The following is a 16,635-nucleotide window of genomic DNA, read 5'->3' on the forward strand; positions in this document are numbered from 1 at the left end:
GATCGGACTTGAACCTGACCCAGCCAGTTCAGTCCAGCACCCCTCGAACCCGCTCCAGGTTGGTCTGGTCTGCGGGGGGTCCGCAAATTTATCTATTTTTTTATTTTTATATTTTTAAATTTTTTACCTTCTCCCCTTCGGGGAAGTTCCTTTCGGTGGCGGGGTGGTGGCGCACAGAGGTTTCCCCTCCCCCCGCCGGCCTTCATTGTCACAGCCAGTGGCTTGTTTGGGCTTTCAAACTTTGGCATGGTGGCCATTTTGGGCACCGCCGCACCTGCGCACTTGGTGTCTCTGACTAGTCTGAGAGGCACGGCATGACACAGTAGTACAGTACTTCTCCAAATAGCCCCCGCTGCTCCCTGGGAGACGGAGTTTAGAGAACCAACCCTTAGCAGTAAACTCGCTCCTCGCCGGGGCTTGTCCCAGTAGGAGCTCGCAGCCTTGAGGTGGGGGTGGGGGGAAGCAGCACTTGACTTGAAAGCGACAGGTCCGATTAATCTGCATCCGGTTGGGGAAGCAAGATGTCAAACGGTAGAGAGGGGATCCCCAGACCGCTCCCTCCCCCCTTTCCCACAGATTTTGCAAATGAACTATTTCTCCTTTTTAGATTGCTCAGGAAGGATGGCCCTTTTAGTCCGAGAATCTTCTGGGGCTGGTCAGCTTGTTACCATCTCTTTCTCATCCCCCACTTATTCCCCAGGTATTGAACTAACAAGCCCGTAATGACCTCTGAGATCAGTGGAGTCTTCCTCCTGGTCAACGTGTTAAGGATTAGGGTGCTAAGTTGTTTCCTTGGGGTGCATGGGTTTGAGAAAAGTGGTTTGAGGATTGCAGGCTCCCCCCACCCCTCCATCTGACACCTAGTGAAACATAGTTCAGTGAAATGAATTGTGTGTGGCTCATTCTAGGCACTTTCATTCAGAAGTAAGTCTCATAGATTTAAGGAAAGCATATATTTTTTCGCACTGCCCTTGCTTTTGAAGCTGCTTTACCTGCAAGTCTCAATATCTCAAGCTAAAGAAACAGACTGAGCACAAACAACCACCAGCCTGCTGCATCGACCGAAATGCAGAGCCCTGAGAATGGAGGAAGGCAGGCTCTTTGAATCAACTACAGAGAGAAAGAAAGAGGAGAGAATATAATCCTTTCTTTCCCAAATTTCTGAGCCAATTTATTTGATTGCCAGCCACTAGACTCGTATACCACCTGAATCCTAGTCCTTAGACACAGGGGCCATTTGGGACGCAGAATTGCCATTCAGGTGTCCTCAGCAGATGTTCTTTATTCCTTTCCCATTTCAAAGAACCATCGTTGATCTTTCATCAAACCAGTGCAAACACAAGCACACACATCCCGGGTGTTGGGGGGAGATTCTTGTACCTCCAGCCTTTGATGTTGAATAATGCTTTCCAATAAAATAAATAAGGTGGTGGTGGGGAGGGGAAGGACGGGCTGAGAAAACGGGGAAGATATTTGTATCTTAAGGCACAGATCACTGGCAACTTCTCTTTCTCAAATCCCATTAAAAGACATAAGAAGTTCCTGCTGGCTGGGTAGGTGCAACAGCAGACCCGATGTGCTGAATTGCTTAGGGTCCTTGCCTCTGCTAACAAGTGCCTCGCAGTGGGTGCAGGTAGAATGGCTGAGATCACCAGGGCAAAGCGCAAAGTGATCCCACACCACATTGCTGGACTCTCTTATGGCATGTGGCGGCTTTGGTTGTGGTGCTCTTGCTGAATCCTTCTAGGCCACGCCACCACCACAGCCACCGCCTTCAGGACTGGCCTGGGAAGTCCCAGGGACAGGGAAGTCCCAGCACAGGGGCTTCCTCCTGGGCCACCTCAGATGCAACCTTTGGGCCCCCACCCCCCACAGGGATCATCGGGCAGGGTGGTAAGGTGGATCTTGCTGGACTGGCAGCCAGCTCCACCTGCACCACCTCTACATCTGCCACGGGAAGAATTTCTTACATGGCAGCGGAGGCCTCTCCCTAATTGCTGTCCGGGCGCAGACCCTGGCATGGGTCCAGGCAGACGTGAGAAGTCCAGCCTGCTCACCAAAGCAGGGGCAGGGGTGACTCGGGGAGTAGGCCCTTGTCACCATCACCCACCATGACCAGCAGCAACAACCCTCCCCCTACCTGGCACTCTACTGCCCCTCCCAGCCATCTCTTTTGGGGGCTTCTTTTAAAAACCCCAACTTACCAAAAAAAAATTGAAATAATTTGGGGGCAAGGGACAGAAGTGGATGTGTGTCTCAGGGCAGGGGACACTCAGTTGGGAGAAGGGCCCTTTGTAAATGGGTTGTGGTGCTGAGCACACACTGCAGAAAATAGGCTTGGGCTGGAAGCTAAGAAATGGGCACAGGGAAGAGGCTAGAGTGTGCTGCCCAGACTCAGAGCCTGTAGGCTGCTGGGCAGAGAATAATAATCCAGGCTGCTGCTGGTGGATTTGGAGTGGGGCCCAGATTTCTTTGTTTAAAGGCTTGAGTTAGGAGTGGGTGGGTGAGAAATGGGCACAGGGAGGAGGCTAGAGTGCCCTCACTCAGAGTGTGTAGGCTGCTGGGCAGAGAATAGGATGGTGGTGTTGGGACTTGGGGTGAGTAGTATTATATACATACCTGGGAGGAGCCTAAGTAAGGGCAAGTGAAGCCACAGACTAAGTAAGGGCAAGAAGTATGGGCAAAGTGAAGTCAGAGCCTAGTAAGGGCAAGACGTCACCAAGCCCCGCCCACTGAAGGGCAAGCTGTCATCAATCCCCTCCCACGGAAGGGCATGACATCACCACAGTAGGGAGGAGTTGTAAACCCTCCAGAGAACATGCCCAGGCATGCCCAGAGCCTCCTGTACCATGAGCCCTACCCACCTGACATGTGAGGACCAATAGGAAGGAGTTCCCACCCTGCGTGTCATTGTGCTCTTATTGGTTGATAAGGGATACTGGTGGATATAAGTAGCATGCTCAGGTGTAGGTTCCTGCAGAAGGGACCATTGTACAGTTTTGCAGAGAGAATGTCTGATTTTGAGACACCCTCACGCCCCACGACCCTACCTTTACCGATGGCACCTGTGAAGCCTAGAAGGGGTCGTTCCAAATATGGTTTAATGAGGAGCCTCTCCTACTCTCCACCCTCGAGCCTGAAAAATGGACAAGATCTGGACTCCTGTGCCACTCCTGAAGGTGTAACTGTGGAAACGGAGAACAGAGATCCTCAAGAAGTAGAGTGGGAATCTGAGAGCCGTGAACCACCAGGAACAGCCCTAAAGCAGAGAAACGTGAGTTCCTCATCATCATCAGATTCTGAAACAGAAGCTCCTGTGAAACCAAAGCTGCGTAGGAAAAAAGAATGGGTTAGGAGCAGACCCCACTTTGATTGGTGTGATGAGCAATGTTGTGATAGTTCATGTGGGGAGTATACATATTCTGATGAGTGTGGGTGCGGATCTGAGCAGTGGTCATCCAGGCCAAGGGTATCCTATTGTGTGCTCAAATGCTGCAGTTCGAGTGAAGATTGGTCATCATGTGAATGTGAGACGCCGAGTCCTAGCCAGAATCATTACTCTTATTGTAGGGCTGTGTGTTTCACATCAGCATCTGAGAGTGAGGAGGATGTCACTGATGGATGTGTACTTACAATACCTGCAGAGAAAACAGCAGCTGAGGAGCAGGACGAATCGGTTGAAGAACCATCTATGGGAACTGGACCCCGAGAGTCTGAAGAGGCGATTGTGGAACCTGAGGGGAGAGAACCAGTACCCCCCAATCCCAGAAACGTGAGTTCATCATCCTCAGATTCTGAAACAGAAGCTCCTGTGAAACCAAAGCTGCGTAGGAAAAAAAGGGTGAATAAGAAGCATCAGCTGAATAAGGGTGCTGATGAGTCTGGCTCCCTATCTTTCATGTCAAACAGGCCTCAGGAGTACCAGTGTGCCGATCAGCGTTGTTGGATGTGCGACGATTGTGAGACACCATGGCCATCCAGCCCTACAGAGGCTTACTTAAGGGATGTAAGCGTTACATCAGCAGCCGAAGGTGAGGAGGAATGTATGGATAGTGGTATGGTTACCAAGGCCATGCCTGAAGAGCTAAATGAAAATGTGGAGGTTCCCAAGATGGTGAGCCACATGCCTTTTATTGTGTATGATTAGTTTGTTTTACTTAATGCCCTGTTTTATTAAAGTGTTGTCCCCTCTTATTTGTACAGGCCAGGAACTTTGAGAACATGCATCTTGGCGATGTCAACCTTTCCTGTATCACATGTGTCTGTGCTGAAAACGATCAATAAAAGAATTTTGTTTGAAAAAATGTGTGTTCATACCTGTGTTAAGTAGCACCATGGCGGAACATGAGAAAATCCTAAAGAAAATATATTACACACCAGGGAATGTAGGAAGCTACGGTGGTGTAGAACCTCTATATCAAGAGGCCAGGCAGAACACTAAGCTGAGTAAAAGACAAGTTAAGACATGGTTGTCAGAGCAGGATGCTTACACACTGCATAAACCTGCGAGGATACATTTTAAAAGAAACAAGACGGTTGTTTCAGGGGTTGATGTACAATGGCAAGCCGATCTAGTGGACATGCAACAATTTTCTAAATACAACGATGACTACAAGTACATATTGACAGTTGTGGATATTCTATCTAAATACGCATGGTGTGTACCTCTAAAAGACAAAAAGGGCAGGGAAGTGGCCAGGGCTTTTAAAGCTATTTTCAGTGAAGGCCGAAAACCTAGAAAGCTCCAGACGGACAGAGGGGGCGAGTTTTTAAATAAGACAGTAGGGGCCCTATTAAAGGAACAAGAAATACACCATTTCGTCACGAACAATGATGTCAAAGCTGCTGTGGTTGAGCGGTTTAACCGAACACTAAAAACACGAATGTGGAGGTTTTTCACAGCTCACAATACCTTCAGATATATCGATGTTTTACCGGAACTCATAAAGAGCTATAACCACAGTTTTCACAGAACCATACAAAACAGGCCTGTGGATGTTAAGCCTTCCAATGAGTTGGCTGTATGGAAAACTGTTTACGGTAACACTAGCCACAAAAAAGCCAAGACTCTTATGCTAAAAAAAGGTGATCATGTCAGGATTTCAAAGATTAAAGGAAGGTTTGAGAAAGGCTATGAACAGAACTACACCACAGAATTGTTTATAGTGGACCAAGTCATCAGAAGAAGGGAAAGACCTGTTTACCTGTTAAAAGATTACATGGGGGAGGCGGTTCATGGCAGCTTCTATCAGGAAGAAATGCAGAAAGTTAAAGAGGGGGCGGACAAGGTGTACAGGGTTGAAAAAATTATTGATACAAAAGGACGTGGAAGAGTAAAACAACATTTAGTGAAGTGGGCAGGTTGGCCTGATAAGTTCAACAGCTGGGTGCCTGCTTCAGATCTATGCGAACCGGTGTAGAATGGCAGGCAGAGGGTTTTATGTTACTCTACCCAGTAATGCCAGCCATAAGACCTTCCCACAGAACACTAGTTCTGCCTACACTATCCAATTAGCAAAGCCCCTGGATCTTCCTGGAGAGTGGGAAGTGGGCCTCGCTGAGATACAGTACCCGCACAGCTGGAACACTATTACGGAGGATACACCCTTTGAATATACCAGGTGGCCAAGGACGCGGCTCTTCACTGTACGAAAGGGGTATTACCCAAGCATTACAGATTTGGTTGACAATATTAATGAAATCGCAAGCACCAAGGCAGCCATGGAGGGTACGACCCTGAAATATGACCCTGTGAGTTCATATATACAGATCGATGGTCGTGACAATTCTTTTGCTTTTTCAGCGGAAGCAGAATTAGCCCACATATTAGGACTCCATCCTGACACACCTACCAAAAAATTCCCTTTCCCTGCAGACATAACTGGGGGGTTTAACACACTGTTTGTTTATACAGACATTGTGGAACATCAGATAGTGGGAGACCACTATGTGCGCCTTTTGCGGAACGTACCCCTACAAGGGAAAAATGGGGAACGTGTTACCATTGTCTACGATAAGCCCCACTATATCCCAGTGAGCAAAAACCACATCAACACGATAACAGTAGAAATAAAGAACGACCAAGACCGGAATGTATCATTCCGTTTCGGCAAGGTGATTGTGAAGCTGCACTTTCGGCCCCAGAGAGGTGTGCAGTTTTAAAAAAAAAATTAAAAATGCCAACTCTGAAAAGTTATGGGGATCCCACCCTTTACAAAAACTATTACAGGGCCCAGGCAGGAAGGGCCCTCACCGGTTATGCGGGCACGCCTGTCATGTATGGTGCCGGCATAGGTGGTATATTCCGGCGCCTATTCAGGATGGCAGCACCCTTTTTGATAAAGGGGTTGGGGATCCTTAAACCACACTTTAAAACAGCCGCCCAAGGTATTGCTAAAGACGTTGCTGGTCACATCACTCAAACAGTTGTGAATAGGATGGCCCATAACCCAACCACCCAAAGAGGATCAGGGCTCATGTATATCAAGAGAAAACGAAAAGCATCACGTGTGCAACTAAAGGGACCTCCCTGTCCTCTTAAAAGAAAAGCTGTGAGACAGACGAAGGCTCATAAGCGTAAACGTGGCCCTAAGAGGAAGAGGAGAGGCTCCGCCGGGGATATCTTTTAAAAACACACAATGGCTTTTATACATAGCAGCTCTGAAGAATGTGTTAAGTCTGAACTGGACCTGTTTCAAATTGCTCCGACGCAAACCAGTATTGAAAGAAGCGTGTATGTTGAAGTGCCACCCTTAACAGCTCTGGCAGACAATGCCCCTTTGGATTTCTTTATTGCAGGGGCAGGGGATTTTTACATGGACTTAAATAACACGCTTCTATACGTGTGCTGTAGAATTGTCAATGAGGATGGAACGGCTCTTGCCCAGGATGCAGCAGTAGGGCTAGTGAATTACCCTATTGCGACCCTGTTTAGCCAGGTGGATGTAACCCTGGGAGACCGTCTTGTCAGTCAGAGCAGCAGTACCTATCCCTACAGGGCTATCATCGAAACGCTGATGAATTACAGCGAGAACACCCTAGCCACCCAATTCTCAGCAGGTTTATTTTATAAGGACACAGCCGCCCATCAGGACGGCCGAACGTTGGACGGCGGAAATTCTGGATTTATAGAAAGGGCCGCCTTTACGGCTAGAAGCCGGAAGGTAGACCTGCTGGGGCGTCTTCATGCAGATCTGTTTTTTCAAGAAAAACTACTGTTAAATGGTGTAGATGTGAAAATTAAGCTAACACGCAGCAAGGATGCATTCTGTTTGATGGCTGATGGGGCTAACCCCCAATACAAGTTGCAGATAGTGTCAGCTTCTCTCTTTATCAAGAAATGTTACCTGAACCCTGTTGTGCGTTTAGCACATGCAGAGGCTTTGCTCACAGCCAATGCGAAATACCCTGTGGACCGTGTGAGTATGAAAGTGTTTAGCATACCGATTGGAAGTCGTGTCAGCAATCAGGAAAATTTATTTTTAGGACAACTACCCAAAACTGTCATAATTGGTTTTGTGGATAATGATGCCTTTAGCGGAACATTCTCTAAGAACCCCTTCAATTTCAAACATTATGAAATTAACTTTGCATGTCTTTATATGGACAGCACCCCTGTGCCCATGAAGCCGTACCAGCCTGACTTTCAAACCGGTAATTGTGTCCGCGAGTACATGGGCCTTGCGCAGGCCACTGGTAAGCATCTGGAAGATAGAGCACTGCTCATTAACAGGGAAGAATATAGGAAGGGCTACACACTGCTAGCTTTTGATCTGACTCCAGACCAAGAATGTGGGGGTCACTATTCCCTGATTAAAACCGGGAACCTGAGAGCAGAAATACGTTTTGCCAGACCCCTACCGACAACAATCAACATGCTTGTGTATGCCGTATTCGATAATCTCATAGAGATAAATCACAGGAGGAATGTGCTGTTTGACTATATGTGAAATGGATAGCATACAGTTAACTCGTGTGTTGTCTGTAAGCCCCTGCTCCCAAAAGACCTTCTTTGGAGTTTTTCCTAATGATGGGTTGCCGAGAAAGAGACTGCTACAAAGACCGACCGGTCTAGTGGTGAACACGCATCCTTCCAATCAGGCCGGAGAGCATTGGCTTGCCATTTACTTGACAGAGGACAACCGGGGAGAATTTTTTGATTCTTATGGACACCCCCCAAATTACCCTCTGTTTCCCAAAACCATCATGAATTTCCTAAGAAAAAATGCCAACCAGATAATCTTTCAACAACGTCAGCTACAAGCTTCAGATGCCGTGACATGTGGCTACCACTGTGTGTTTTTTCTGCAACAGAGGAGTAAGGGGTTAACATTTAAACAGATTCAAGAATTGTATTCTGAGGATTTAGAAAGAAATGACCAAATGGTGGAGATGTATGTTAAGAAAAAGAAATGCATACCTAGACATGCCCCAAATTGTTTCCAAAACACCCAAGTCTGTGGATCTTGTACTGATTTTCACAGAACAATAAAGTAAGCCTTGAGGCTTAAAAAAAAAAAAAAAAAGAGTATGTGTGCTTGTGTCTTCCTTACCCACAAAAAAACAGCAACTACCATCTGGAAAAAATATATATTTCAGAGAAAAAATTTATTTGTCACATTATGTAACAGGTTACAACTGGAGCCAGTGAGTTCTCAAGGGTATTTTAGGAGTCCGGGGTGTAGGAGTTGAGAGTAGAGGGCTAGCTCTAGGGGTAGGATTCTTCACATGCTCCAAAAACTCCCTGCTGGTAGGGTTTCCTGCAATAGAGGTAGGGACATTTAACTCTGCCAAACCGCTCATGAACAGATCCCAGCCTTTAGGGAAACGTTTGGGGGGCAGTGCATGAACTTGGGTGAATGCTTTGATCAGGTCAACCATGTTGGAACCTTCAACAGCAGCACCTTTATAGACAAAACGACCCCTCTCATCCCACGCTGTAACTGGAGCATTATGCCTCAGCTTGTTTAACAAAATCTTTGCTGGGTTCCTACAACGCACAGGTAAAGTGTCCAAGATTTCCTGAAAGGCGGGATCCGGGCTATGTGGAACTTCAGCAGCAGGCAGCTCGGGTTGGGGTAGAAACAGGTTTAGTTTTCCTTTCTCTTCATCACCCTTTCTTACGTGGGTTAAATATTTTTGAAGTAGAGCTTCATAGAGTTTAGCTTTTTCATATTCTGTTAAACCTGTCCTCTGAAGAACCCCTTGCATTTCAGCATCTAAAGCATAGATAGCACCAGTCCTGATGTTTTCCTCCTTGGGAAAATTAGTCTTTAAACCTTCTAATTGACTTTTAGGAACCAAGAACATTTTTTCAGCGTGTTCCATTAGCGTCTAGTTAGAAGACCCGTTATCAGAGGAATGGCAATGCTTAAGAGAGGAGCAATAAATCCCCCAGATTGTTTTACAAGCAGCTTCTTTTTTCTTAGAGACACACGTTTGTTACTCAGGTTTTTAATTATGCTGCGCCTTCTTCTTAGTAAGCTCACCTGTCTTGGGGATAAAGGAATGTTCCCTTTCAAGGTGTTCAACGCTATCTCTGATATAGCAGCAATTAGGTCATCAGATGCTGAGCATAAAATGGCTTTTCTCTGCTTTGGTGAAGTTTTAATAATAAGTTTTAAGAGGGCAAGATTTCTCTTCAGGCATTTAGACATGATGTCCCTCAGAGGAGGCCTGGTTGTAATATGTGTCACCAGAGATTAAAGACCTCCCCTTTTGTATCCGGGCTGTACTTTCTTCATGGTGTACACCACTGGCCAGTCAGGAGGGAAAAGGCCACTTCTGAGCCTGTAGGATTCTGGGGTTTCAGGATTTAAATCCACAACCAGATAACCATAGGGCTTTTGAGTAGCATCAGCGTATGCCTCCATGAAATATCTGACATTGCCTGGGAAAATTTGACGTGCCAGAGTTACAATCTGTAACTTATCCCTAGGATTTTTGAAGAGCACCATATACTTAGCATTAAGGCTTATGGTACGTGCGGCTTTTCCTTTACAGAATACATTCTGTGTAATGAAAAAAATACTCAGGTTCCGGTGGTGAACGTATTGCGTAAACCCCTTTTCAATCTGACTGTTGTCAGAACAAGAAGCCATAAGGTCATCCAGTACCAGAAAGCAGTTTTTATTGGGGGGTAACAGCTCATCATCTGTCAGCTGCAAGGGTATACCCTTCACAAAGGTAATGATTGGATATTTACAGGCCAGTTCTTTATACAGAGGCTGCCAACAGGCATAACACCATACAATTTTATCAGGAACAACAGATAGGACAGAGTGAGCATTGTCCAACATGTTTTTTATAAAAAAACTTTTGCCACAGTTACTAGGACCAGCCAGAATGGCTGAGAAGGGGTGCTGCCAGCGGGTATCCATTTAAAAACCGTAAGGCACTGTTTTAAACCCGTTAACAATGACACGTTTGTCAAAAACAACCCTCTGTGTTTTCCTTAGAGTTTTTGTTTCGAGCGTCCACTGCTTTTTGTTCCTTACTATACCTTTCTGTTCCACTACAATCTCACGGGGAGGGACCTCACCAGCAGTGTAGGCAAAGACAAGATCTTTGAGAGTGTCAAAATTAATTTTTTGATTATTCGCATAATTCAAAGTTATTCCTTTCACCTTTACACAGGTTTCGCCCCCAGACAACTTGTACCCGTAAGATTTAGGACCGGTGCTCACGAACTCAGTGATGTATTGATCTGAGGGCAGCTCACTGGTCAGCTCCCCTAAAAAATCACCGAGGGGTGGGTTGTACAAACCTTCACGGCTTACAAATATCACAGAATCTGTATCGTGGTATAAACAGCGGTCTTGCAGTTTGTGTAACAGTTGGTACAACTCTAGACGGCCGTAGGCTGTTGTAAAACAGGCTAGGAAAACATTGGTGGTACCTGAGGTTGTTATGCGGTCTTGGGTATGTTTCCAACAAACACAGCATGTGTCATCATCAATAAATTCACACATTGAAACCTCATACTTATTTGAAAACAGATAGTGAAAAAACATATCAGGGTCCCTCAGAATGGATGTGTTAGGCAGGTTTGTTCTCTGAGCAAACTTACCCCACAAAGAATTTAAAAACAATTTGGCAATTTGACGCTTTGTAGGGTTGACATCAATCTGATCCTGGCGCAAGAGCACTCCTTCTCTTTTATGGTAATCGCGGATGTATTTCTCTTTATCCTCAGCACTAACACACCACTGGGGAAACCCCGATGCTTCCTGCTTCTGCCTGAGAAAGGTATTGATATAACCTGTGAAGAGTTTGTCAGATTTTTTTTCAAAATGCCACACCTCATAGATTTTCACAACGTTATACCCCCTGGCCATAGCCTCCATCAGTTCGACTGTACACCATGTACCAGTAAGTGCCCGCTGCTCATTCGTGTGTTCACATTCTTCCAACTGTTTGGTAGTTGCACAAGTCATGCATAGAGGGAATATGAGTTTCCCATCCACTTTGACGGGTAGTACGGGGAAAAAAAGTCCCCGGGGTGTGTAGACCTTCACTTTGGCTAAGCCAAAATAGTCAGAGAGGGGTCCAAAGTTCTCATAAATGATTTTGGGATGCCCCAGAGGATACTCTCTCTGTTTCATAATAAAAGGATACAGGCTGGTAAAATCCCTATAATGGATCTGTTCATCCCTCTTTGCTTTGTAATATAAGCTAACACAGCCGGTCCTACCCCCGAATAATGCATCCCTGGGCTGCAGAGACTCTGGAAACTGCTGCTCTGCCAAGAAACTCTGCACTTCTGCAGAGGTTCTTAGGATGTTATTCCACTCATGCTCCCATATAGATCTGACTTCAAAACCCATCTTCTTTAGCACAGCTGATTTTCTTTCTGTACCATTGTGAAGAAATTCATATGTTTTGGCCAGCAGGGGGTGCTGGGCCTGCGAATCATAACACTGGGGACAGCCATGCCAAAAGCATCCATTAAACTCAAAGGCTGTCTTCTTACCCTCTATGACAGCATAGCCATCGAGGTAATACTCTTTGGCTTCATCTTCAACATACCTTAGGTTTCTGGGGATTACAACTTTAAATTCCCCACCCTTCAAAGCATGCTGAATATCTATCTTTTCCTTCTGCTCTATATATGCCAACCACTGAATAGAGGGTGTGGAGAATCTTTTACACTGCTTGTGATAATTATCTGGAGAGGGTATGGCAATCCTGCCCTCCTCAAGAAACTTGTAGCGATACATTTTTAAGCACACACTAGCCAAGGTGAGGTATTGAAAAGGATCAATACCCACACACTCAAAGACCCATTTCTTACCCTTGCGCACAGGAACGGTTCGGAGGGTCATCTCTATGAGCTCATGTCTATATTTTGTACAGGCCTGCATTAAGATGTTTACATCTTGATGACAGTAAGAGGCCAGTTCCTTCTGCAAGTCAAAGGTGTTTGACTTGTTCTGTTCATACCAAGCCAGGAACGCTGACCTTTCACTGGGCATCATTCTGTCAAAACCATAATGTATGGGGTCAGGCATTTCCCCTACATATTCCCAATTTTCTTCTGTATTAAAGAAGTGGGGAAAATATCCTTTAGCCTCTTGGAAGCCCATGGCTTTGGGTAACTTTGCCAGGGCCATTGGTAAATGACATAGGGAGTCCAGAAATTTTATACCCAATCTTTTGATAGTTATACATATCACCTTGCCACCTTGAGTAATCAAATCAACATCAAACCGCTCCTTGAGTATCCCCCCTAGGATTAGATAGGCATCATATCCACGGAAATTATGGCATATGAAATGGGTTTTCTTGAAACTCAGGTCTGAGGTAAATGTCCGAATAAAGTCCTTTAGACAGGTGTCTCCCTTAAATTCCCAGCTCTCACCAGCGGGCTTCCATTTCTTTTTAGGAACAGATTTTACTGTTTCCTGTTTAAAAGCTTTTGCTACAATTAGATTCGGTATATGTACCCCACTTTCCTGTCTACATTCACAATCATAAAAGACATATCTGATTGATAGTTTAGGTTGCTTAATTTTTCCTAGGTAGCAGTCATGATTTTCAATATCCCCCTCAAAATAGTCATAACAGGTACGGCACTGTTTCCCTTGACACACCCTTTTAGATTCATGATTTAAATCTACATAATGATCACACTTTGAACATAATATTCTCAGAGTGCAATCTACCTTATCCTCTGATGCAAGTTTTTCGTGTATGGTTAGACAGGCCTTGGATCTGCACTGGAGTTTGCATGTGGGGCACCTGTGTATCCTCCCTACTTTTTTAGGGCACTCTTTTCTCAAACAGCGCCGACACGTGTACATACAATCATGTGTGTGAGAATAGGGTGTACTACATATCTGACAAAAGTTTCTGGACCCAAAGAACCCACCAATATTCTTAATCCCATAATAGTGATCATTGTACAGCAGCATGTAGCAGGTGTCTGTGTAGTTCTGCTCATCAGTTTTAAAAATCCCCCACTTAGTGCCATTCCAGTGAACAACGGGTATCTTGACCTGTAAATACTGTTCAACAGCTGACACATCAGTTAGGGAAACCTTTTTCTGATGTGACCAACCAAGGTCCGTGTGCATTTTCTCAGCATCAGCTATTATTTGTTCAAGTGTAGGACTATTTGACATGAGGGCTAGCACGCCACCGGCAAAACAGAGATTGGTACCTTGTATATGAGCATCAATCAAATGTTGTTGTTTTCTCTCTATGATAGAACTATAAGGGATGGTCATTATGGATCTTCGGGAGCCCCCTTCTGGAGGGTTTACTATTACGACATTTAACCTTAAAGTATCATCCCCCGAGATTTCAGCATAACTTTGGAGTAAGTTGCTAATGGCTGTTAAGTATTCCTCAGCATTTAACTCATTCCTGTTTCTTCTGACCATAAACAGTGGATTATTCAGGCGGTCACCCTGTAATCGGAGTTGAACATAATCATTGGGGCCTATCACCCTATTTACAGTGTCTAATAGACTCTGGATGGCAGTGTGTATGCCCGCAAGGGCTTCATGATAGGAGCGTGCTCTATGTAAATTCACAAAATGAAATTCAAAATACATTTCACGGGCTCTGTAGCGGTTGTTGAGCCTTTCCCAATTCCTGATAGGCTCTAAGTACACATCCCCACCTTCACCATCATCAGTGTCTGAGTGGTAACTCACAACTGAATCAACAGTGTTCTGTGTTTCAGGGAGAGTTTCTGCTTCTGTTTCTGTAGATTGTACAGAATCAGAATCAGTTTGTGTATCAGAGTTTAGTGTCCTACCACCTCCCCACTGTGTGGCAAATGTAGTTTTGCTATAGGGATACATCAGTTCATTTTTAATATCTTTCAGAAAGTCAGCCATGCCAGGCAGATTGTATCTTCTGACATCTCCTTCCAGAAATTCTGTTATGCATGATTGGTACTGCTTGAACCTCGTGACAATTTTCTGCTTCTCTGTGATGCTCTTTTCATTTTCTGTTATCTTGTGGCTCAACTGAGTTAGACGTTCACCAGCTTCCATTAGCTCCTTTGCAAATATGAGCACCTGGGCTTGGTCAGGCCGCTGTTGCACAGCATCACCAGCAAGTTCTAAAGTCAAGAACACATACACAGGTATTAGAAAACTATAAGCCCTAACTCCCACACCCCTGCTACTGATATAAGTCTTGTCACTTTTTAAAAACTAATACACCTGGGGGATCTCCAAAACTCATAATTATGTGTTAAGGTTGCTACCCAAGGTATTACAGGGGCTGGGTTCTAATACATAGATCACTTACCCGATTCCTCATGTTCCTGTTTTTTTGATTTCTTCACGGGAGGAACTCCTTCTGACTGATGAGCTATAAACAAGAACAAAGATACATTAGACCGCTGTGTAAGTATAAAGTCATCTATAGAAGACAGAATATATATATAAACTTACTAATACACATGATTCACAAATATGTGATAATAATACCTATTAATTATGATCAATACCTGCTGAATCATAGTCTGATGTATCCATAGTTCTATGTTTAGTTGCATAAGCAAGCTGTTCCTGTGCCATAGATATACATGGATGGCTAGAATATATCAAAATAATTAATTGTAATTACTTTTATGAATTGTATGTACTTTATTTAAGCACATACATAATGTATGTTTAACTATTCAAAAAAAAAAAGAACTCTGAGGGAATAGTTTAAAAGAGCAGATTGAACTGAGCAGGGGATTTGAAATACAAGAATTATATATATAAATCATTTAAAACAGAGAGAGAAGAAGAGAGAGAGCACATGTTGGGGGGAGGGAGGAGGGGGTGTGGAGGGATAGCACATGGTAGGGTGAGAGCACATGTGATTGCATGAGAGCACATGTGGTGGTGGTGGTGGGGTAGCATGTGTTTGGATGAGAGTACATTGGGGGGGGTGGCATTTGAGGCATGCTGGAGGTAGCAGTGACAAGGCTTGAGGAGTGTAAAACGGTCAGAGAAGAGGGGATAATGACAATAATTGAGTGAAAAAGGGTTTCTGTGGCAGAGAGAGGGGTTTCAAATACATGAAGAACATAGAACACTATTAAACATAATCATTATTATTGTAAGCTTAAATAAAAAGCATGGCTTCAAGGCAGGAATAGTTTAAAAGAGCGGTTTGCACTGAACAGGGGAATTGAAATACAAGAATTATATATATATAAATCATTTAAAACAGAGAGAGAAGAAGAGAGAGAGCACATGTTGGGGGGGAGGGAGGAGGAGGGGTGTGGAGGGATAGCACATGGTAGGGTGAGAGCACATGTGATTGCATGAGAGCACATGTGGTGGGGGTAGCATGTGTTTGGATGAGAGTACATTGTTGGGGGGGGTGGCATTTGAGGCATGCTGGAGGAAGCAGTGACTAGGCTTGAGGGGTGTAAAACGGTCAGAGAAGAGGGGATAATGACAATAATTGAGTGAAAAAGGGTTTCTGTGGCAGAGAGAGGGGTTTCAAATACATGAAGAACATAGAACACTATTAAACATAATCATTATTATTGTAAGCTTAAATAAAAAGCATGTGCTTTTAAAACATTCTTAACTATTTAACATTTAACTAATAAAAACATTTAACTAATAAAAAAACAAAACTCTGAGGGGAGATTTTAAAAGACAGAACAAGGAGAAGACACTTTAAACAATTCCTTAATTATAGAAAGAGCAGTTCTGAAATATATTTAAAATCACCATCAGCCCATACTTTAAAATAGTCTTAACTATTAATACAGTTCTGAAACATATTTAAAATCACCATCAGCCCATACTTTAAAATAGTCTTAACTATTAATACTTAAGCACATGCTTAACTATTAATAATAATAAAAAAACAAAACTCTGAGGGGAGATTTTAAAAGACAGAATATGTGCTTTGAAAGGCAAGGAGAAGACATTTTAAACAATTCCTTAATTATAGAAAGCTCAGTTCTGAAACATATTTAAAAATGTAACGGCTCAGCAAGGCTGAGCACATGGTCATAAACTGATAAGAAAAAAATTGGCCATGTACTTACCTCCTGTTGATTCTTTGGGGGGTCTTTGCGGAGAGAAAGAGGAAAAATTTTGGTGTAGCACAAGCATTTAAACCCCCAGGGGGTTCACGTCAGAAAGGGCTGGGCACCCTCTGGATTGG

General features: G+C 44.3%; 2 protein-coding genes across 3 annotated transcripts; one reads left to right on the forward strand and one right to left on the reverse strand.

Moving 5' to 3' along the window:
- Nucleotides 1-2,708: 2,708 nt before the first annotated feature.
- On the forward strand, nt 2,709-4,304 carry LOC128339163 (uncharacterized). Of its 2 annotated transcripts, none has more exons than XM_053282722.1 (4): nt 2,709-3,274; nt 3,645-3,772; nt 3,910-4,114; nt 4,204-4,304. In XM_053282722.1, the coding sequence occupies exons 1-4, from the start codon at nt 2,957-2,959 to the stop codon at nt 4,282-4,284; spliced, it is 732 nt and encodes a 243-aa protein (XP_053138697.1). In that variant the 5' UTR covers nt 2,709-2,956; the 3' UTR covers nt 4,285-4,304. The 2 variants fall into 2 exon arrangements, with proteins under 2 accessions (XP_053138697.1, XP_053138698.1); XM_053282723.1 differs by having other exon boundaries at nt 3,910-4,031.
- A 9,601-nt stretch (nt 4,305-13,905) lies between these two features.
- Nucleotides 13,906-16,576, reverse strand: LOC128339164 (uncharacterized). The gene is made up of 5 exons (XM_053282724.1): nt 16,517-16,576; nt 14,966-15,051; nt 14,764-14,826; nt 14,063-14,572; nt 13,906-13,910 (listed from the first exon to the last, which is right to left on the reverse strand). The coding sequence occupies exons 2-5, from the start codon at nt 15,033-15,035 to the stop codon at nt 13,906-13,908; spliced, it is 648 nt and encodes a 215-aa protein (XP_053138699.1). The 5' UTR covers nt 15,036-15,051; nt 16,517-16,576.
- Between the last annotated feature and the right edge of the window lie 59 nt (nt 16,577-16,635).

This window comes from Hemicordylus capensis, unplaced genomic scaffold (genome assembly GCF_027244095.1).
Source record: "Hemicordylus capensis ecotype Gifberg unplaced genomic scaffold, rHemCap1.1.pri scaffold_27, whole genome shotgun sequence".
NCBI classification, from domain to species: domain Eukaryota; kingdom Metazoa; phylum Chordata; class Lepidosauria; order Squamata; family Cordylidae; genus Hemicordylus; species Hemicordylus capensis.